Consider the following 21,274-nt stretch of genomic DNA (forward strand, 5'->3'; position numbering starts at 1 on the left):
GATGTCCAGTGACAGATTTTTTTTATATTTAAAAACAAAATCAACTTCCCCCCTAACAACCCTCAAACAAAAAAAAAATCAGATTAAATAAAATTTACAGTGAATATACCCAGCAAACATCTGTATGTGCAATGAAATATTGTGTCTGTCACTGCTGCACGGACCTTGAACAAACAATGTGCAAGTGTTTCTGGAGCTGGGGCCAGGGTTAGCTCTGTGAGGTTGGGGGGACAAGGTGACTGAGAGGAAAGGTACATCAATTTCATTTTTCTTAATTCTGTCCATATAAATATATCCAAAAAGACCAAAAAAGAAAAGGGAGCTTGGGATGGTAGGGAAATAGGAGAACAGGGGAGTGTAGGACCCTCCCAATTCTACCTGAACAAAAAATATGAAAGAAATTCATTTCATGGAGGGAGAAGAGATAGAAAATGATAGAAGAGGAAGGGAAGAAGGGGAAGCAGAGGGAGGCCAACCAGGGAAAAAGAGGGAGGACCCATGGCAGGGGAGGACGAAGAAGTCCAGTGCCAGTGTGTCTGTCTGCCCTATCTTCAGTCCTATTGTCTCAGGTTCCAGTTTAGTGTCCGTCATCTTCCTTTCTCCCTCTGTCCATAGTCTGTCAGGGTGCCTCAACTCCCTCCCCCACCCCTCTTGTGCAAGTCCCTTCCCTTCCTCTGTTTATTGGGAGCTGGCTCGCTCCAGGATCCTCAGGTCATAGTTCTTTTTGGCCACTCGAAGTTTGAAGCGACTCACGGAGTTGTTGAGGCGAAGGGAGGCATTTTGGGCAGCCAGGGGGCTGGGGAACACAGCCACGATGGTGTACAAGGCAGCGAGGTCTGCATGGCGGCCATTCTCAGCAGTCCCACTATTATCTCCCCCACCCCCACCAGGCAGCCCCTGAGCATCCTTGAGCCACTGGATCTTGGCGCCAGACATGGCGAGCTGAGTGAAGAGTTTGTCCGCTTCAGTTCGAGTGATGCCTTCAGGGAGATCTGTCACCTCCAGCACCCGCCCCAGGACTGGAAAGGGAGGAAAGAGGACATGGTTATGAGAGGGTTAGAGTAGGAAAGAGTATACAGCAGCCCAGCAGAGAAGTATCTAGTTGACCAAGTCTGTATATAATGTCCTCAAATGCCCGGCCTTTCCTACTTAGCTCTTTTCTCCTTCCCCAATCAACACAATTCCCCACCATCCAGACTGATCAAGGCAACTAGGAGAGACAAAGGAACCTTTCCCTTCCAGCAGAGAGATGTTGGCAAGAAGAGGCTAGAAAGCAGAATCCCAGATTTAAGATTTGGAGTCTCATACTTCAGTTATCTCACGGGGAGCTGTTATTGTGAAGAAGTATGGCTTTTACTGATGTCCTTTCACAAAGTCAATATAGCCTAATCTGAAATACGTTCTACAGATCCATAGCTCACTTTTACCACCATCCTCCCCAGGACCTGGAATAGCTTGGTAAGGAGGAAAGGAGGATGAAGATATTTCACTTCTTTAGTTTCTCCTTGCTCATAGTACAAACGGCTCCCATTTCCACTCCCAACCCTAAGCTGGCTTTCCCCAGCCACCTGGGGCTGATAATGTAGGGCTAGAGGGGTGAGCACATTCTCTTGGGGATTTAGCATCCTGTCACTCACCAACATCTGTTGTCCCCAGGTCAGTGGAGGCAGATTTGAGTGCTTGTCTCTTGTTCCGGTTTCCATGCTTCAATCCTGTCTGTCCCTTCAACATTGAAAGATAATGTTCATCTGGGTAAATAGCATCGACTGCCTTGCATCCCAGTGTCTGAAAGATTAAGGAGCAGGACCAACCCATGGATCCTACCACACCTGGCAGTCAGACTGACCAGCAAGTGGCCACTGAGAAAGAGATCCTCCCTCCTGGCTCTGGGGTAGGGTGGAAAGAATGAGTACTGGAAGGCACCTCCCACTTTGTCCATTGTCTCTGTTGTCTGCCTTGTCTACCTCGCTGGCTGAGGTGGATAGGTCAGAGATGGGAACCCAGATGGGAAGGGGTATCTGATGGTCCTAAGGCTGATGTTGGACACCCTTACCTGGTGCACTGCATAAGTTGACTGGCCGTGGAGCAAAGGAGGGCAGATGGACAGATTGTACTGTAATGGCTGACCCAAGAGGGAGTAGCGCCCATCACCTAGGAAGGAAGAGCAGATGCTTTTCTGGGAGTTTGAACTTCACAATATAATTTTTATGAGATTTTAGGGGGCTTTGGAGATGGATACTATTCCTACTTTTTCTGTAACAGGAGTGCCCATGTGACTGATTTAAGAGTTGTTTCTCTTATAAACACCTTAGCTCTAAGCTATATCTCAGACAATAGGGCTATTAGGTTCACTTACCCTCGAAAGACTGTCTATTGTAGACAAAAGGCCCTAGAGGAAACCAACAAACCCTTATGAATGTCTTTTATTTCTTATACAGATTTTTCCCTACTCCAAACCCAGAGATCAAGCTTCTGATTCATGTCAGAATATGGATTAGTGGCCTGACCTGTGGTGGCGTAGTAGATAAAGCATCAACCTGGAATGCCGAGGTCGCTTGTTCGAAACCCCGGGCTTGCCCAAGTTAAGACACATAAAGAAGCAACTATGAGTTGATGCTTCCTGCTCTTCTTCCCATGCCTTTCTCTCTCTAAAATAAAATAAAATCTTAATTTTTTTAATTTATTGATTTTTTTAGAGAGGAGAGAGAGGGAGAGACAGAAGGAGAGAAAGGAGAAGCAGGAAGCATCAACTCCCATATGTGCCTTGACCAGGCAAGCCCGGAGTTTCAAACTGGTGACTTCAGTGTTCCAGGCCGACATTTTATCCACTGTGCCACCACAGGTCAGGCAAATAAAATATTAAAAGAAAAGAAGAATACAGAGTAGTAGACAAGAGCACGGACTTGGAGCCAGACTGCTCGGGTTTAGATCCTGGCTCTGTAACTGAAAATGGGATATTGGGTATGTTTCCCCCTCATTAGTGTTGCTGGGAAGGTTAAATAAATATGATAGGTAAAGCACTTATAGCAATGCTTGATACATACTAAGCACTATAAGTGTTAGTTATTATTATTGATAAATATACTTCAGATCATTTTAAAGTTTTAAAATCATATTCCCATCTTATTTTTATATTGTTTGTGACAACCAAAGCAGAAATCAGATAAAATGATTCCCTTCATATGTGTGATTAAGCCTATTCCATGGATTAAAAAACTGATACCTGGTTCTAAGTTTAAGTAATGTGTTCAACATTATAAAGCTATGTAGTGGTAGAAGTAGAATTTGACCCCAAGTCTTTTAACTTCTATTAAAAAAAATTTTTTTTATATATAAATTGAGAGGCAGGGAAGCAGAGAGACAGACTCCCTCATGCACCCAACCAGGATCCAGCTGGCAAGCCGCTTACAGGGTGATGCTCTGCCCTGCTGAGCTGCTGCTCTGTTGCTCGGCAACCAAGCCACTTCAGTGCCTGAGGCGAGGCCATGCAGCCATCCTCAGCCCAGGGCCAACTTTGCTAGAACCATTTGAGCCAAGGCTGCAGGAGGGGAAGAGAGAGAGAGACAGAGAAAGAAAGAGATGGGGGCAGGAGTGGAGAAGCAGATGGTCACCTCTCCTGTGTGCTCTGACTGGGAATCAAACCCAGGACTTCCACACACTGGGCCGACACTACCGCTGAGCCAACTGGCCAGGGCCATCTTTTAACTTCTAAAACCATACTGTTTCTGATACACCTCATATTCCTAGGCCTCAGAGGAGAGAGAGGAAAGGGGAGAGAAGCCTATTCCATGGATTAGAAAACTGATACCTAGTTCTAAGTTTAAGTAATGTGTTCAACATTATAAAGCTATGTAGTGGTAGAAGTAGAATTTGACCCCAAGTCTTTTAACTTCTATTTAAAAAAAAATTTTTTTTTAATGGATGGGTTGAACTCTTTGGTTCCTTTGAAGATTCAGTGAACTTCTTTTCCCTGGCTCACAGTCACCTTACTTGGTAGTAAATACTAAATATGTAAATTGAGATCTGCAGCAAGTTAACTATGGGCATCTCTAAAGAGGGGTAAGTGTCCTTGGCCTGCCTGACCTGTGATGGTGCAGTAGATAGAGTGTCAATCTAGAACCTTGAGGTTTGTGGTTCAAAACCCTGGGCTTGCCTGGTCAAGGCACATATGGGAGTTGATGCTTCCTGCTTCTCTCCCCTTTCCTCTCTCTCCTCTCTCTAAAATAAAAAAAAAGTGTCCTTGACCTAAACAAGAGTGTTAACAGTTGGCTCCCAGAGTTGGATGACTAGCCACACTGGCTGCCTGCCTGTTGCTACCCTCTCAATCTCCCCACTTGGGAATGGGATGTGAAGGATGAATTTGACAGCTGACATCCCCATTCTAACCGCTTACCCTGTGCTGGACCCCCAGGCCGGGAGAACTGTGTGAGGACAGGAAGGGGACTGAGTCCTGTGCAGACACTGCTGAGGCTGCTGACAGGAGAGGGTCCTGGAGACTGGGTAGGAGATGTCACAGGGCTGCTGCTCATCTGTGTGTTAGCCTGTGGGAGAGAAGAGTACATATCATATAAACACCAACCATAAATCTAGATACTCCTATGGCTTGGCTTAAAATTTACTTCCCTTAGGAAACTTCTCTTAATGAACTCTGCCAAGTCAGACTGCTCTTTCAGACTGCCCCTTAGTCCCTACTTAGTATTACTATTTTACTATCCACTTTTTAAAATACTGTTTTAAGCCTGACCAGGTGGTGGTGCAGTGGATAAAGCGTTGGACTGGAATGCGGAGGACCCAGGTTCGAGACCCTAAGGTCACCAGTTTGAGCACGAGCTCATCTGGCTTGAGCAAAAAAAGAAAAAAAGCTCACCAGCTTGGACCCAAAGGTCGCTGGCTCGAGTAAGGGGTTACTCGGTCTGCTGAAGGCCCGCAGTCAAGGCACATATGAGAAAGCAATCAATGAACAACTAAGGTGTCACAAGGAAAAACATGATTGATGCTTCTCATGTCTCTCCGTTCCTGTCTGTCTGTCCCTGTCTATCCCTCTCTCCGATTCTGTCTCTGTAAAAAAAAAAAAAAAGTACCCAGGGCAAGGCATGGGTACTGCTTAATCAATTCTGGTCGCCTCCTTTCCAAGACACTGCTGAGTTGCAGGACTCACCTGGGGGCCACTGTCAGGATTGTACAGGTCTCCAGGTTTCTGTCCACGGTGGTCCATGCTATAATATTTACAGTGACTCCACTGGACCATGGATGGGTTCTGGGGAGGCTGGGGTCCATTAGGGACATTCAGCTGCATGACTACCACACCTGGTCCAGAAGGTGACACTCCTGAGTGGCAGGAAGAAAGCAGTTGGTTGTGAATTCGAATTATATTTTGGTCTGTCAGTTAACCCTGAGTAGGAAAGCCAGTAAACAAATCCACCAACTCTCTTCACGGTTACTTAAACTGTGTCCTGCCAGGAATCTGAGATAGTTGCTAATTTGGTTTCTATCTCCCTTTCCCCAAACCAGTGGAAGTTTGAGTGGAAGGGACATAAGTCCCAGATGCCAGTGTTCTCCTGACCTTTATCTGGTAAGGGGTACTTTGGTATGTTTGGCAGAAAACTGCTCCATTCTGTCAAAACTTGTGAATTATTAAATGACCAAGTTAGACTGCTCAAATATCTAGGCATGGTACAGACTCCAGGCTGGGGTTTGGGCGAGGCTACAGGCAAGTGCAGGTTTTTCTGGTTAAGAGCTGCAGATAAATTAGTGATCTCTGGTGGTTCTGGAGAGGATGAATTCACACAGCTTCACCAAGCCAGACTGAAAAGGTATGTCTTGGACAAGAGTGGGGTGAGTTGGAAACATTTCAAGCAGAGAGAATGGCAGAGATGTATGTCATATTCAGGAAATGACAAACAATTCAAGGTGCTAAGGCACAGGGCACTATGTAAAGTAAGTAGCAGGAGATGACATACATCTGCTTATTTATTCAGCAAACATTTATCAAATATTTACTATGTGCCAGTTATTATGCTGGGCACTGGGTGTAAAACAAACAAAACTGGTCCCTGCCTTCATGGGATGGACAGTCTATTAGGGAATTAGACATTAAGTAACTAGTTGGTGTCAAGAGTATGAAGCATATTCTGGTGAGGGTCTTTATTCTGTAGGTTGGGAATAGGATTTGTGCTCAAGTGGCTGAATGTAAGATGGCTGAGGTGAAGGAGAGACTAGAGGCAGGAAGACCAGCCAGGAAGCTATGGAAATTCAATGAGGAGGTTCTGAATCAGAGCAGGGATAGCAGGAAGGAGTGGGAGGATCAGATCTTCTCTGAAGTTTTCACTAATACGATCCTGAGGTTTTAGTACAGGTAACCACTGAGAGCCTTACCTTCTCACAGGCTGGGGGAAAGAAAGGGCTCAATGAGCAGGAACATTAAGTCTTGAATCTTCCTCACAGTGAAAAGTAAGGTCAGGGGTTAAAGAGCTATTCGATAGACAGTCACTGCTGGGAGAAATAGGCAGGAGCTCTGCTTCCCCACAGGGAACGGTCCAGTGTGAGAGCTTGCTCTTGGCCTCCTAGGACATATTTCTGTAAAGGGGCAGGCTGACTCCATGTATGTGTGGTGGCAGAGAAATGGGCCAAGGCTTGCTAACTCAAAAACCTGCTGCAGTGCTGCAGTTTTCATGGCTCGGTGCTCTGGGCTGCCACTGCCGCTGCTATCACACTGCTTCCTGTGACAGGAAATGTTGCAGCCTCTGCCCTGGGCACCAGTCCTGCTGGGAAGTGAGTGTGATTGCTTTTCTCAGGTAGCATCAGTCACGGGAAGGAAAAGAATCAGCAGGAGGCCTGAAAGAATCGCTCAGGAGACACAGCATCTGTAATGTCCTATTCCCCAGTCAATTTGTGTCCCCCACCAGGTTTCATCTAATCAAAGAGCACAAATACTCAGAGGGACAGGCTCATACCTCTCCAAACCTTTTCAAGGGGCACAGGGTATTCATCAGCATGGCTTGTAGAAGGACCATAGGAAAATTACACAGTTGTAGAGTGTCATACATTTAATACTCCCCCCTTATTATAGTTGCTTTGGGCATTTCATTTTCCCATCCTAAGATCCCCACCTGCTCCAACATCCTCTACCAACAAAATTGCAATTGACCTTATTCAAACATCTCATTGCTACCTGAGGGGACCAAGGCAAAAATAATCAAATCTACAGCTTTCCTGGAAGGCAGTTCATAATCTGACCCTAATGCCCAGGGCCAAGAAAGAGTGGAGGATATGCGAGTGTGGAGGATGTGCGTGTGGAGGATATGCGTGTGGAGGATGTGCGTGTGGAAGATGTGTGTGGAGGATGTGCGTGTGGAGGATGTGCGTGTGGAGGATGTGTGTGGAGGATATGCGTGTGGAGGATGTGCGTGAGGAGGATGTGCGTGTGGAGGATATGCAAGTGTAGAGGATGTGCGTGCGGAGGATATGTGTGGAGGATGCGCGTGTGGATGTGCATGTGGAGGATGTGCGTGTGGAGGATGTGCGTGTGGAGGATGTGCGTGAGGAGGATGTGCGTGTGGAGGATATGCAAGTGTAGAGGATGTGTGTGAGGAGGATGTGCGTGTGGAGGATGTGCGTGTGGAAGATGTGTGTGAAGGATGTGCGTGTGGAGGATATGCGTGTGGAGGATGTGCATGTGGATGTGCGTGTGGAGGATGTGCGTGTGGATGTGCACGTGGAGGATGTGCGTGTGGAGGATGTGTGTGGAGGATGTGCGTGAGGAGGATGTGCATGTGGAGGATGTGTGTGGAGGGTGTGCGTGTGGAGGGTGTGCGGGAGGAGGATATGCGTGTGGATGTGCGTGTGGAGGATATGCAAGTGTAGAGGATGTGCGTGTGGAGGATATGCGTGTGGAGGATATGCAAGTGTGAAGGATGTGTGTGGAGGATGTGCGTGTGGAGGATGTGTGTGGAGGGTGTGCGTGTGGATGTGCGTGGAGGATGTGCGTGTGGAGGATGTGTGTGGAGGATGTGCGTGAGGAGGATGTGTGTGGAGGATATGCAAGTGTGGAGGATGTGCGTGTGGAGGATGTGCGTGTGGAGGATGTGCGTGTGGAGGATGTGCGTGTGGAGGATGTGTGTAGAGGATGTGCGTGTGGAGGATGTGCGTGAGGAGGATGTGTGTGGAGGGTGTGCGTGTGGATGTGCGTGGAGGATGTGCGTGTGGAGGATGTGTGTGGAGGGTGTGCGTGTGGAGGATGTGCGTGTGGAGGATGTGCGTGTGGAGGATGTGTGTGGAGGGTGTGCGTGTGGATGTGCGTGGAGGATGTGCGTGTGGAGGATGTGTGTGGAGGGTGTGCGTGTGGATGTGTGTGGAGGGTGTGCGTGTGGATGTGCGTGGAGGATGTGCGTGTGGAGGATGTGCGTGTGGAGGATATGCAAGTGTAGAGGATGTGCGTGTGGAGGATGTGCATGGAGGATGTGCGTGTGGAGGATGTGCGTGTGGAGGATGTGCGTGTGGAGGATGTGTGTGGAGGATATGCAAGTGTGGAGGATGTGCGTGTGGAGGATGTGCGTGTGGAGGATGTGTGTAGAGGATGTGCGTGTGGAGGATGTGCGTGAGGAGGATGTGTGTGGAGGATGTGCGTGTGGAGGATGTGCGTGTGGAGGATGTGTGTGGAGGGTGTGCGTGTGGATGTGCGTGGAGGATGTGCGTGTGGAGGATGTGTGTGGAGGGTGTGCGTGTGGATGTGTGTGGAGGGTGTGCGTGTGGATGTGCGTGGAGGATGTGCGTGTGGAGGATGTGCGTGTGGAGGATGTGCGTGTGGAGGATATGCAAGTGTAGAGGATGTGCGTGTGGAGGATGTGCATGGAGGATGTGCGTGTGGAGGATGTGCGTGTGGAGGATGTGCGTGTGGAGGATGTGTGTGGAGGATATGCAAGTGTGGAGGATGTGCGTGTGGAGGATGTGCGTGTGGAGGATGTGTGTGGAGGATATGCAAGTGTGGAGGATGTGCGTGTGGAGGATGTGTGTGTGGAGGATGTGTGTGTGGAGGATGTGCGTGTGGAGGATATGCAAGTGTAGAGGATGTGCATGTGGAGGATGTGCGTGGAGGATGTGCGTGTGGAGGATGTGCGTGTGGAAGATGTGCTTATAGAGGATGTGCGTGTGGAAGATGTGCTTGTAGAGGATGTGCGTGTGGAGGAGGTGCGTGTGGAAGATATGCAAGTGTAGAGGATGTGCGTGTGGATGTGCGTGTGGAGGACATGCGTGTGGAGGATATGCAAGTTAGAGGATGTGCGTGTGGAGGATATGTGTGGAGGATGTGCGTGTGGAGGTTGTGCGTGTGGAGGATGTGCGTTTGGAGGATGTGTGTGGAGGATGTTTGTGTGGAGCATGTGAGTGTAAATAAGGTGGTGGAAGCTCTTTCTAATACCAACATGTCGACATAAGGAGCTGTTAGGGGATCAAGGGGGAGGGAAAAGAGAACAAAGCCCTCATATTATTTTCTCTGATTCCCAACAAAAACAAAGCCAGAGTTATCAGTCACAGCTTCAGTCCTGAGCCCCTCCCCACACGTCCTTCCCTGCTGGCCTGGAGCATTGTTCCTTCACTCAGCCGAGGACACAGAGTACTACTCAGCTGATGAGCTGATTTTTATGCTTCTCTTCCTCAAGCCAGAAGCCCTGGCATTCGTTAGCAGCCGAACTGTCGCTACTTCTTAATGAACGTGGCAATAAAAAAATCTACCCCACTGCCCAGTGACAGCACTTCCATATAATCAGGTGGGAGGAAGGAGCCTGCACTGGAGTGGGAAGAGGGAGAAGGGGCTTGAATAAGGAAATCAATTCCAGCTTGAAAGCTCTGAAAGGAGAGGGGACGTGTGAATGGCTTTTTAAGTGGCATCATTAAACCTGGGCAGAAAGGTCGATTGGGCAGAGCAAACCACATAAATACAAACAGATGACATTTATGTCTGGTAGAATTGGTTTTTGTTTAGTTGGTTTTTTAGAATCACTGAGGTAGAAGACCGATAAGGCTTCTCTTCCTTACCACCAGGAATCAAATCTATGGAAAGGAATGTCTAGAGAAATAAAATCCACAGTCATCTTTCCCAAATTACAGAATATAATCCAAAAGTATCTGGTCTTTTTCCTTTTTTGATGGGAGAGAGGGATTTCTTCAGGGATTGGGGGGAAAAAGACTCAGCCTTGGTAACCCCTCAGCTACCAACAAGCCAGTCAGTAGGAGAGGCTGTTGTGTGTGTGTGTCTCACTCGGCCACACTGTTGTGTCACTGTGAGTTGGGAGAGTGGGTAAAGGTGTCACTGCCATATCATGTCTGTGTGTATCTCCCCCAGACCAGCATATCTTTAGAAACCTCAAGAGACCTGCAAGTCATCATTTTAGTGGTAAAAAAGTGTTTTTGGGGGATAGTTATATCTGATGTCACAATGGAGGAATTAAGGTCCAGGCCTGGGTATAAATTGGGCAACTACAAAAATGTATTAATAAACCAGAACAGTTGTTCCAGGAACAGCCAATCCTAATCCCTGCCTTTATTTTTGGAAAAGTGACCATGTTGCTACATGACAGAAGGGCTGGTGACTGCTCTCTGAAGGTGATACAGCAGCCTCTGTGGGCTATGCTGGTCTTCTATCTTCCCAGTAAAGGGTAAATTGGAAAGGAAGACAGAGGAGGTACTTTTTCTACATCCTCTTACCTTTTTTTTTTTAAATACAGGAACAAGATAGAGTCAGAGAGAGGGATAGATAGGGACAGACAGACAAGAATGGAGAGATGAGAAGCATCAATCATCAGTTTTTCATTTTTGACACCTTAGTTGTTCATTGATTGCTTTTTCATATGTGCCTTGACCACGGGCCTTCAGCAGACTGAGTAACCCCTTGCTCAAGCCAGCGACCTTGGGTCCAAGCTGGTGAGCTTTTGCTCAAGCCAGATGGCGACCTTGGGGTCTCGAACCTGGGTCCTCAGCATCCTAGTTTGATGCTCTATCCACTGCGCCACCACCTGGTCAGGCTCCTCTTACATTTTTATGAGCAGGGATTGAAGACTTTAAAAATCAGTGTTATTGTGAATATGGTCTCTTAGATGGGACATAGGGTCCCATCAGCTAGGAAAAGTACAAGCAGTCAGTCAGATGCCTAGGATCAATTAGGGTAGCTAGGAAGACGGGAAATATAACAGAAAGTTCCAGAGAAGCAAGGGAACTAGATGATAAAGAGGGTTTCCTCCATTTCTACTGATCTCCTTCCAATCCCAGTCTAGACCTCTAAGTGCTGCCAACTTTCAGAACAACGGCTATTTCAGCTTTCCTAACCCAGCACTAGGTCCAGAGTAGGTAATAAGTTCTTTTTACTTGTTTTTTTTTTCATATTCAAAGACCTTACATTTGAAGATGAACAGATGTGCCACCAAGGACAGTACATCCATAGGCACACACACACACACACACTCATTTTAACAAGGAGAAAAAAATGCCCTGCGGTATCAAGCACCACCAAAAGCTACAGTGGTTCTTGGAGCTTGTTTCTACAATTTCCATACCCTGCTGGGAATTTCAAGGTCAACTGCCCCTGCGGACACCAGGAGAAACATCTAGAGAGGCCAATGATGTAATAAAGGGTAAGAGATGTTGAATTTAAAATCTCCCAGCCTGTGGGTGATCCATGTTTGGTCTGAATTAAGACAAAAGTAATTGTTTCTTTTTTTTTTTAATTAAAAAAAATTTTATTTATTCATTTTTAGAGAGGAGAGAGAGAGGGAGAGAGAGACAGAGAGGGAGAGAGAGGAGCGAGAGACAGAGAGAGAGAAGGGAGAGGAGCTGAAAGCATCAACTCCCATATGTGCCTTGACCAGGCAAGCCCAGGGTTTCGAACCAGCGACCTCAGCATTTCTAGGTCGACGCTTTATCCACTGTGCCACCACAGGTCAGGCAGTAATTGTTTCTTAAAGGCAACAACTGATCCTGTCCCATGAACAAGATAAATTCTGGAATCCACTCCACAGCATACAACATAGAGTGCAAAAAATCTTATATGAAAAATAGTACTCTCTAAATGGGAAAAATGGCAAAAGTACCACCCTCTTACCAGAAGAGGGCACTCAGATATTCCCACAATAGAGCAGAATTTCCGCAATAGAGCTACATTAAGACCTCTTCTCAGGACATGAACAGACACTTCTCCCAGGAAGAGATACAAATGGCCAACAGATATATGAAAAGATGCTCAGCTTCATTAGTTATTAGAGAAATGCAAATCAAAACTACAATGAGATACCACCTCACCCCTGTTAGATTAGCTATTATCAACAAGACGGGTAATAGCAAATGTTGGAGAGGCTGTGGAGAAAAGGGAACTCTCATCCACTGTTGGTGGGACTGTAAAGTAGTACAACCATTATGGAGGAAAGTATGGTGGTTCCTCAAAAAACTGCAAATAGAACTACCTTATGACCCAGCAATCCCTCTACTGGGTATATACCCCAAAACCTCAGAAACATTGATACGTGAAGACACATGTAGCCCCATGTTCATTGCAGCACTGTTCACAGTGGCCAAGACATGGAAACAACCAAAAAGCCCTTCAATAGAAGACTGGATAAAGAAGATGTGGCACATATACACTATGGAATACTACTCAGCCATAAGAAATGATGACATCAGATCATTTACAGCAAAATGGTGGGATCTTGATAACATTATACGGAGTGAAATAAGTAAATCAGAAAAAAACAAGAACTACATGATTCCATACATTGGTGGAACATAAAAACGAGACTAAGAGACATGGACAAGAGTGTGGTGGTTACCAAGGGTCGGGGGGGGGGGGGAGGACATGGGAGGGAGGGAGGGAGAGAGTTAGGGGGAGGGGGAGGGGCACAGAGAACTAGATAGAGGGTGGTGGAGGACAATCTGACTTTGGTCGAGGGGTATGCAACATAATTTAATGACAAAATAACCTAGACATGTTTTCTTTGAATATATGTACCCTGATTTATTAATGTCATCCCATTACCATTAATAAAAATTTATTAAAAAAAAAAAAAAGACCTCTTCTCTTCCAGAATCCCTGAAGTTTCTTTAACTGCAGCATAATGCTATGTGTGTGTGTGTGAGTGGGAGGGTGGTGGTGAAAGGGATACAAACAAGGGCAGCTGTACTTGGTGCGTTGTGGGAGTTCTTGGAAGAGGCAGACAGTGACAGGCTGCATGGCTTAAGTCTATTCACCTGGCAGAGCGGGTCCCTCCAAAGGGGGCCTTTAGCTGTTTAACCCAATATTCATTTATGTCCCATTGGAGGGAAAGGAATAGAGTATACTGAAAATGTGTTATTGAGGATGCGGCATAGGATATAGAAATTCAAAAGACCAAAGTTCAAGTTTTAGAATTGTGACTTTAGGCAAGTCATTTATTCTCTTTGAGGCTTAAATATTCCCTTTATGAAGTTGTGGTAAGAATTAAGATGATAAAATGTATGTGAGCACATATAAAAACTTGCTAAATAAATCTAAGATACAATTTAAAAAACATTTTATCAGCCTCTCACCCCCCCCCAAGAGTGAAAAAAAGCGGTCTATAGGAAGAACGAGTGAAGGAGACATAGGTAAGCACTTCACATCTCAAAAGCATGCGATAAATGTAATGCTGAGTTCAGAAAAAGGAAAAAAAAGCCAAGAAGGAAAGAAAACAATGAACCTCCAATCAGACATAGGGCTTCCCAGGGACAGGGATGGAACAACCAACCTCGCCGTTTTTGAGAGGTCAATCTCAGCAGCCCTGGAAAACACCAGCCAGTACTTTGGTGTTTCTTCCTGATGGTGGTCACAGTTGGGGACACAGCCAATGCCTGAACCCTTTTTGCCCTTCCCAGATCTAGGGCACAAGTCCTTCAGCAGCATTTAGTCATCAGTGCCCAAAACACCTCCAAATTTTTATTGTCTTACCTGCGTACTGCTGTGGCATCTGTGGTGGACTGCAGGAAGAGGGAGACTGAGGCATCTGGTACTGTTCAGAGCCAGGATGTTGTAGAAACCCCACAGAAGGGCTGGGGAAATGGAAAAGAGAGGGGTGGGAAAGTGGCAGAGGGAGCAAACAGCAAACAGCTGCTACTTCCCGGGCCTCCCTGGTGGGAGGCAGAGGCAGCTTTAAGCCTTTCCCAATCCAATTTGCCATGCAATTTCTAAAATCACTAATCTGTTCAGAGTTAATTATATATATTTGTCCCTGATCATCTTTCAATTAGGAAGTTGCTAATCAGTGCTACAGATGAAATGTTAGTGACACATGCTCTTCCCAACAGTGTGGAAACATCAGATACATATATGTGCATCCATGCACACAACACAAATAAACACACACACTCTGAGAAACACAACAGACACACAAAGAGAGTGCCAGAGACAGATAAACAGTGCAAGACAGAGATGGATAAAAATAAACTAAGGAGATGTGTGATTTAGGATATTTACACAAATGGTGAACAGAGACACCTAAAGACAAACAGGGAAAATCCCCCACAAAACTCAAGACAACAGGAGACATACATACAAAGACAGAAATAAACATATATACACTGAGAGAGACACACAGAAATACATACAGGTAGGCCCAGACTTGAGTTCTAGCTTTAAACTACCTGTGTGACTTCAGGTAGGTTTCCTAACATCCCTAGCTGGAACTTCTTCATTTATTTTAGAAAATTAAAGAAAAAAAAGGGAGGAAAATAAAACAAGGGGAGTGGATTAGATATTTCTAAGGTGCCTTCTACCTTTAAAATTCTATCAACTATATAGTCTATCCTAAGATACATATAAATAGACCTGAGGTTCATCCATGGATATAAACAGAGATACACAGAAAATTTTACATGTATAAAACTCCAAATTGCTTCTTTTTTTTTTAAATTTTATTTTATTTATTCATTTTTTTAGAGAGGAGAGAGAGAGACAGAGAGAGAGAAGTGGGGAGGAGCTGGAAACATCAACTCCCATATGTGCCTTGACAGGCAAGCCCAGGGTTTCGAACCGGCAACCTCAGCATTTCCAGGTCGACGCTTTATCCACTGCGCCACCACAGGTCAGGCCAAATTGCTTCTTTTAATGAGCAATCTCTATCCCATAATTCTGACTCTCACTGATTAGAAAAACAAAAAATGGGAAATTATAAAGCTTCTGTGTCAGTAGTGGGAATTTTTTTCTACTGACAAGCTCTTATGGAAATGTCAAATCAAGGAGGAGGAAAGGAGAATGAACTCCCTCATATTTCTACATGCTTTAGGGCAGTGGTCTCCAACCTTTTTTGGGCCACGGACCAGTTTAATGTCAGAAAATATTTTCACGGACCGGCCTTTAGGATGGGACGGATAAATGTATCATGTGACCGAGACAAGCGTCAAGAGTGAGTCTTAGACGGATGTAACAGGGGAAATCTGGTCATTTTTAAAAAATAAAACATTGTTCAGACTTAAATATAAATGAAATGGAAATAATGTAAGTTATTTATTCTTTCTCTGCGGACCGGTACCAAATGGCCCACGGACCGGTACCGGTTCCCGGCCCGGGGGTTGGGGACCACTGCTTTAGGGCACCAATGGGATCTTTCTTTATCCCTGCCTTTCTTTTCTTAGGCCAGTGAAAACAAAACTGGGGTGCAACAGTTGCTAAAGGTCTATGGGAGATGTTCCTGGACCTTCTGGGAGTCCTCACCTCGTACCATTCTGTTGAGCCGTAGGGATCATGCTGTAGTACACTGGCACGCCCCCTGCTGGGAGGCCCCCTTGCACAGACTGGCTCACAGGGACCAACATGGGTTGCTGGAAAGGTGGCTGAACCACGTTTTGCGAGTCATTACCCACTGGGACCTGAGTGGAGGTGAGAAGAGAATGACCACTTGTGCTCCCAATGAGTTCACCCGAGAACAGCCCAGTCATCACTAAACTAAGACACTCAAACTTCTTTCTCTACCTCTCTGAGACTCTTCCTATTCTCATCTGCCTAAAGGAAAGGCTGACAGAGCTATCTCCATTGCCCTCTTCTCCAAATACCACCCTTGAGCATCTGATGTAGAGAAAGGAGGCTGGTTTCCTTTAGAGCCTACTTTTCTGGGCATGTACTCATTTGCACGGCTGTATAAAGATCAAACAACTTAAAGACTCTTCTCAGACTCTCTGGGCTTTCTCTGAGGAAAAACACCTAAAATTTTTAGGGGTGAAGTGAACAATATTTCAGTGTTAGAGTTGTCAGACTGTATGATGTGGGAGGCTGTCCTCCTTTCCCTTATCCTGAAGACCCGGTGATCTTTCCCAATGCAGAATGTACCCACTTGGTAAGAAGGCAGTGGAGTGTACTGAACCACCAGGCCTTGCATTTGGCCCCCCATGCCACTCCTCTGGTTGCTGAGCAGGCCCTGGTTCTGTGGCTGCTGGACCCCAATCATGCCTTGGTAAGCTGCCTGCTGCTGATTAGACATCATGGGCTGTAAACCTAGGGATGGGTAAGGCAGAGAAGACATTAGCATGGTCTCAACAATGTTTGGGAGGTCACACCCTATCAACAATTTCTCTTCACTTATCTATTTTACCTTTTCTTTTTCTGGAGATCCTGAGTACCTCTTTAGGTCTCTAATCATTCCTGCTTTTTTTTAGAAACAGGGAGATAATTCTTTTCTCTTTCCCTGACTCTGCCACTCTCCTATTCACTAACAGTTCCCCTTACCAGGCTGCTGGGATGGCTGAGGCAACTGTTGACCACGCTGGGGGCTGTAGGCCACCGGGTGAGACAGAGGTCGATATTGCTGGTTGGAGTTAGGATACTGTCCAGGGGGATAGTAAGAAACCTGGATCTATAGCGAGAGGAAACAGATGTGTGAGAAGCTCCCTCAAATTCAGTCCCAACATCCCCAAACTACTAAATGCATCAGGATTGATGGTCAGAAACCTATAAATGGGGATATTTTGGGTCTGCAACTGCAGCACTGGTACACAAATTTGAAACACAACAGGAAAGACTTGTGTCATCTAGAAAGACATCGTTCTGACTAGAAAGACAACTCTCAAGTGCAAGGTGGGGAAATGGAGGTGAGGGACAGGTATCCTCTCTGGTCTGTCAAGAGGAAGAGAGGATTATAATACTGGACAAACCGAATCAGTGATTTAAGCTGGGAACCTGAGCTGCTTACTTGCTGAGGGGGCTGCATGTAGCCCTGGGCTGGCAGGACTTGCTGAGCTGGCGGTGCATGGCTAGAGGTGGAATAGTTAGAAGTGGGGAGGGGCTGTCCAGCAGAAGCCATGAGGAAACTAGTCTGCTGGGGGTGCTGGGAGATGAGCGGGGGCTGGAACAAAGCTGTGGATGGGTCAGCTGCTTCAGTAGAACCTTGGCGGCTAAGGTTCATCTGTCCAAAGGTGTTGCTGAGGTCATCTGCCTATTGAAAGAGTGGGGGAGAATCAAGGACTGAGGTCGTATCAAGCCCTATGTCTTTGGCTTCAACATAAGACAGACAGACACACATACAGACAGACAGAAATAGCAACCCCCTCTATAGCCTTCCTTCCTTATACCAAATTTGGCACATTCCTGCCTCTGTGCCCTGGGAAGCTAGACCCCTTACCACATATGAGGTAACAATGGCCATTCTGATTATGATTTTTATCAGAATTTGTCCTGGGGAGATAGGAGCTTTGATATAACTTCTATACATTAAAAAAAAAAAAGGACAAACTAGAGGGTTAATAAAAAGACTGAGTCTTTCCACTTCCTGTCTTCCTCATGCCTCCAACTGAACAAAGTACACCTATGTTGCCAAAAATCCCGTTTTTATAATAAAGGACCCAGATAACAACTTGAGGATTATGGGTGGCTTGGTTCACACTCCCCAGCTCTGCCTATGCAGCAGAAAGATGGGTGGGCTCCCACTCCTGCTGCTCATCTCCTCACTCCCTCTAGAGGTCATTTCCACCTCTGTTCTCTGACACTTGCCTAGAGTTCTCCTGTCCTTCAGAAACTGTTTCCAATTCTCACCTCTAAAAGGAGACCAGGGTGAGTGGCTGAGCTGGAGGGCGAGACTGACTGGCTAGTCTGTAATTGCCTTCTCTCTCAGCCCTCTTCTCTAAGCAGCAAGAGTGATGGTGTTCCATCTCTCACTTGCACGGTGAGAGGTTAGAGTTTGTTAGCTTCCTCATCCCTTCTGATCCTTGGACAGTACTTGACACACACACACAAACACATACACACAGAGTAGAAGTTCTTTTGCAAAAAACAAAAACAAAAAAACAAACTTTTCCCCCCAAAACTAGTAGAAACTAAAGGTAATGCTTTCCTGTGGTTTTACTCAATTTTCAGAGATCTGATCTTCAAGTTGCTATTTCACTACCTTAGTGGGCAGAAACAGTTGACAAGAGGATTGGATTGCTGATTCTTTTGAGGTCCATATTCTAGGACTCTTCAGCATGGAGATAAGAGGTGGGAGGAAAGAGGGGATTATAGTGAAAAAGCAGACAGGTGTGATTAACACAAAATAAAAAGTCAGCTCTTAATGATAGAATTTATCAACTATGAGGCAAATCAGATCTTCAAAGGATTTGTACTCAAGGTGCAAACTAAACAGCAAGTGTTATGCATTAGAAAAGGTTATTTTTTTTATATAAAATAACATGGTGTGAGAGGGGAACATTTTAAGTTTTTACCCATGGTGCTGGAGAAGTATGCAATTGTGTTATTTTTTAAGGAAATGATGAGGAGTTCAGGATAGACCAACATCTGATTTCATTTCCCCTCCCTAAAACTCAGGGGAATTCAGTGTTCCTCTCTATCTTATGTTTTGGCATCTTTTGACAGTGAAATTGCTGTGATGAGGTCACTAGAATGGAGTATAGTTCAACCTTTGTTGGCCCCTCAAGAACAAACATCTTTTAACATGGCCCCCCCAAAAGTACAACTGTTTTGGAAGGTTGTCACAAACTGACCCAGACATACCCAGAGATACAGGCCACACATGGACAAGGCAGAAAGGGGGAATGAAGTTTATACCATGTTGTACTGCTGGGGTGGAGAGACTGGCAGAAGGACTTGGGGACAGGAGCCTGGAGGGAACTGAACAGGCTGCGGAGAGGGCTGCAGAGCTGGGACTGGCTGTGGACCAGCAGAGACATGTGGAAAAGGGAAGAGAAAAGGGAAGCATCAGGAAAGGCAGCAGGCAGAGATGGAGAGGAAAGGGGAAGGAACAACAATATTAGCCATAAAAGAAATTTCACATGAATAGCAAGGCTGCCGAGCAGGCTGGAGACCAAGCCCAGGATATCTGTGGCTTTCCCATCTCTGATGAATAGGCAATCTCTCCTATGTGGGGAGACCCACTGCACACCCCACCTCATTAGCCACTGAGAACTCTGCAGCTGTTGTGAGCAATTTTAGAACTCTTAGAGCCAGGGTCTGCTGCCTGATTACAAACATAGCTTTGCCCAAAACATTTTTTCTGAACATATGATTCCTGGGGAGTATGATCGTAACCCTTCTCAAATCCCTGCTTCTGTAGGAAGGGTCATCCACGGTCTGGCTCAGCTCTCCCTGCCACGCTCCTGACTTCACAGCATAGCTCTCCTGGAGAAAGTACTCATTCACAAGGATCACTTCCCTCCCAAAGGCAGAAAAGGAAAATATAGCCAATTCACACCTGGTTCTGATTACTTCCTCCTGCTCCAAGGTTGTTCTGTGCAACTCCAGGCTGTGAGGGAAGTATGAAAAATGCTCCCATAAGCAAACAGGGAGGGATTAGGAATAAAATATAAATAGCCTAGTTTTAAGTTTTGTTCCTTCAGTCCCTTCGCTAGCCTCAAGCAGGTGGATTTGATGTATTCTAAACCAACTAATGGGAAGTTACTTTTTCTCACTCTTCTTCTGCTCTAGCCATTTCAATCCCTCATCAGTCCTCCAGCCACAGCCCCTGATGGTGGTAGGAGGGATGGGAAAAAGGGGAGAGGCTAGGATAAGAGATGGAAATAACATTTATATACATTGTCTCATTTATATACTTTTTCTTATTATAGCTTCACAATAATCTTATGAGGAAATATAACTTGTACTTGCAGTTAAGATAGTAAGGTTCAGAGAAATCAAATCACACATCAAGGATCTCAGTTAATATGACAGAGCTTGGATCGGAACCTTGTTCTGCCTGACATATTCTTTCCATTCCATTCTAGCAGGAGGGAGGGAATGAAAGAAGTATAACAGTCTGACCAGGCGATGGTGCAGTGGATAGAGCATCAGAATGGATGCAGAGGAACCAGGTTCGAAACCTCGAGGTTGCTGGTTTGAGCAGGGCTCACCAGCTTGAAAGTGGGGTTGCTAGCTTCAAGCCCAAGGTCACTGGCTTGAGCAAGGGGTCACGCACTCTGCTGTAGCCCCCAGGTGAAGGCACATATGAGAAAGCAATCAATGAACAACTAAGGTGCCGCAATGAAGAATTGATGTTTCTCATCTCTCTCCCTTCCTGTCTATCCCCAGCTGTTCCTCTCTCTGACTCTGTCTCTGTCAAAAAAAAAAAAAAAAAAAAAAAAAAGTAGCCCTGGCTGGTTGGCTCAGCGGTAGAGCATCAGCCTGGCGTGCAGGAGTCCTGGGTTCAATCCCCAGCCAGGGCACACAGGAGAAGTGCCCATCTGCTTCTCCATCCCTCCCCCTCTCCTTCTCCTCTCTCTCTCTCTCTCTCTTTCCCTCCCGCAGCCAAAGCTCCAATGAAGCAAAGTTGGCCCGGGCGCTGGGGATGGCTCATGGCCTCTGCCCCAGGCACTAGAATGGCTCCAGCCACAACCAATAGGCATAGCATCGCCCCTTAGTGGGCATACTGGGTGGATCCCGGTCGGGCACATGCGGGAGTCTGTCTCTCTGCCTCCCTGCTTCTCACTTCAGAAAAATACAGAAAAAAAACAACTTTTTAATATATTGATTTTATTTTATTTTATTTAAAAAAAAATTTTTTTTTTTCATTTATTCATTTTTAGAGAGGAAAGAGAGAGGGAGAGAGAAGGGAGGAGGAGCTGGAAGCATCAACTCCCATATGTGCCTTGACCAGGCAAGCCCAGGGTTTCAAACCGGCGACACCAGCATTTCCAGGTCGACGCTTTATCCACTGCGCCACCACAGATCAGGCAATATATTGATTTTAGAGAGACAGGAAGGGAGACAGAGAGAAAGAGAAAAAAAACAACTTGTTCCACTTATTTATGCATTCATTGGTTGATTCTTCTATGTGACATGACAGAGATCAAACCCCACAGCGTT

The 21,274-nt window shown here is 45.9% G+C and overlaps 1 protein-coding gene across 43 annotated transcripts in view; it reads right to left on the minus strand.

Annotated features, from left to right (window-relative positions):
- Positions 1–4: 4 nt before the first annotated feature.
- The window catches only part of R3HDM2 (R3H domain containing 2), a 240,913-nt gene continuing 219,643 nt past the window's right edge, over positions 5–21,274 (minus strand). For 27 of the 43 annotated variants that reach the window (XM_066258789.1, XM_066258777.1, XM_066258756.1 and 24 more), the window contains 12 exons: positions 19,668–19,718; positions 19,025–19,126; positions 17,178–17,420; positions 16,715–16,841; positions 16,323–16,483; positions 15,707–15,861; positions 13,946–14,046; positions 5,159–5,328; positions 4,394–4,541; positions 2,054–2,151; positions 1,638–1,722; positions 5–1,019 (listed from right to left, as the gene is read on the minus strand). In XM_066258789.1, coding sequence (XP_066114886.1) covers positions 679–1,019; positions 1,638–1,722; positions 2,054–2,151; positions 4,394–4,541; positions 5,159–5,328; positions 13,946–14,046; positions 15,707–15,861; positions 16,323–16,483; positions 16,715–16,841; positions 17,178–17,420; positions 19,025–19,126; positions 19,668–19,718 — 1,782 coding nt within the window. In that variant the 3' untranslated portion in view covers positions 5–678. The remainder of the gene's footprint in view (positions 1,020–1,637; positions 1,723–2,053; positions 2,152–4,393; positions 4,542–5,158; positions 5,329–13,945; positions 14,047–15,706; positions 15,862–16,322; positions 16,484–16,714; positions 16,842–17,177; positions 17,421–19,024; positions 19,127–19,667; positions 19,719–21,274) is intronic. The other 16 variants (XM_066258799.1, XM_066258802.1, XM_066258800.1 and 13 more) reach the window with 4 other exon arrangements.

This window comes from Saccopteryx bilineata, chromosome 2 (genome assembly GCF_036850765.1).
Source record: "Saccopteryx bilineata isolate mSacBil1 chromosome 2, mSacBil1_pri_phased_curated, whole genome shotgun sequence".
Lineage (NCBI taxonomy): Eukaryota > Metazoa > Chordata > Mammalia > Chiroptera > Emballonuridae > Saccopteryx > Saccopteryx bilineata.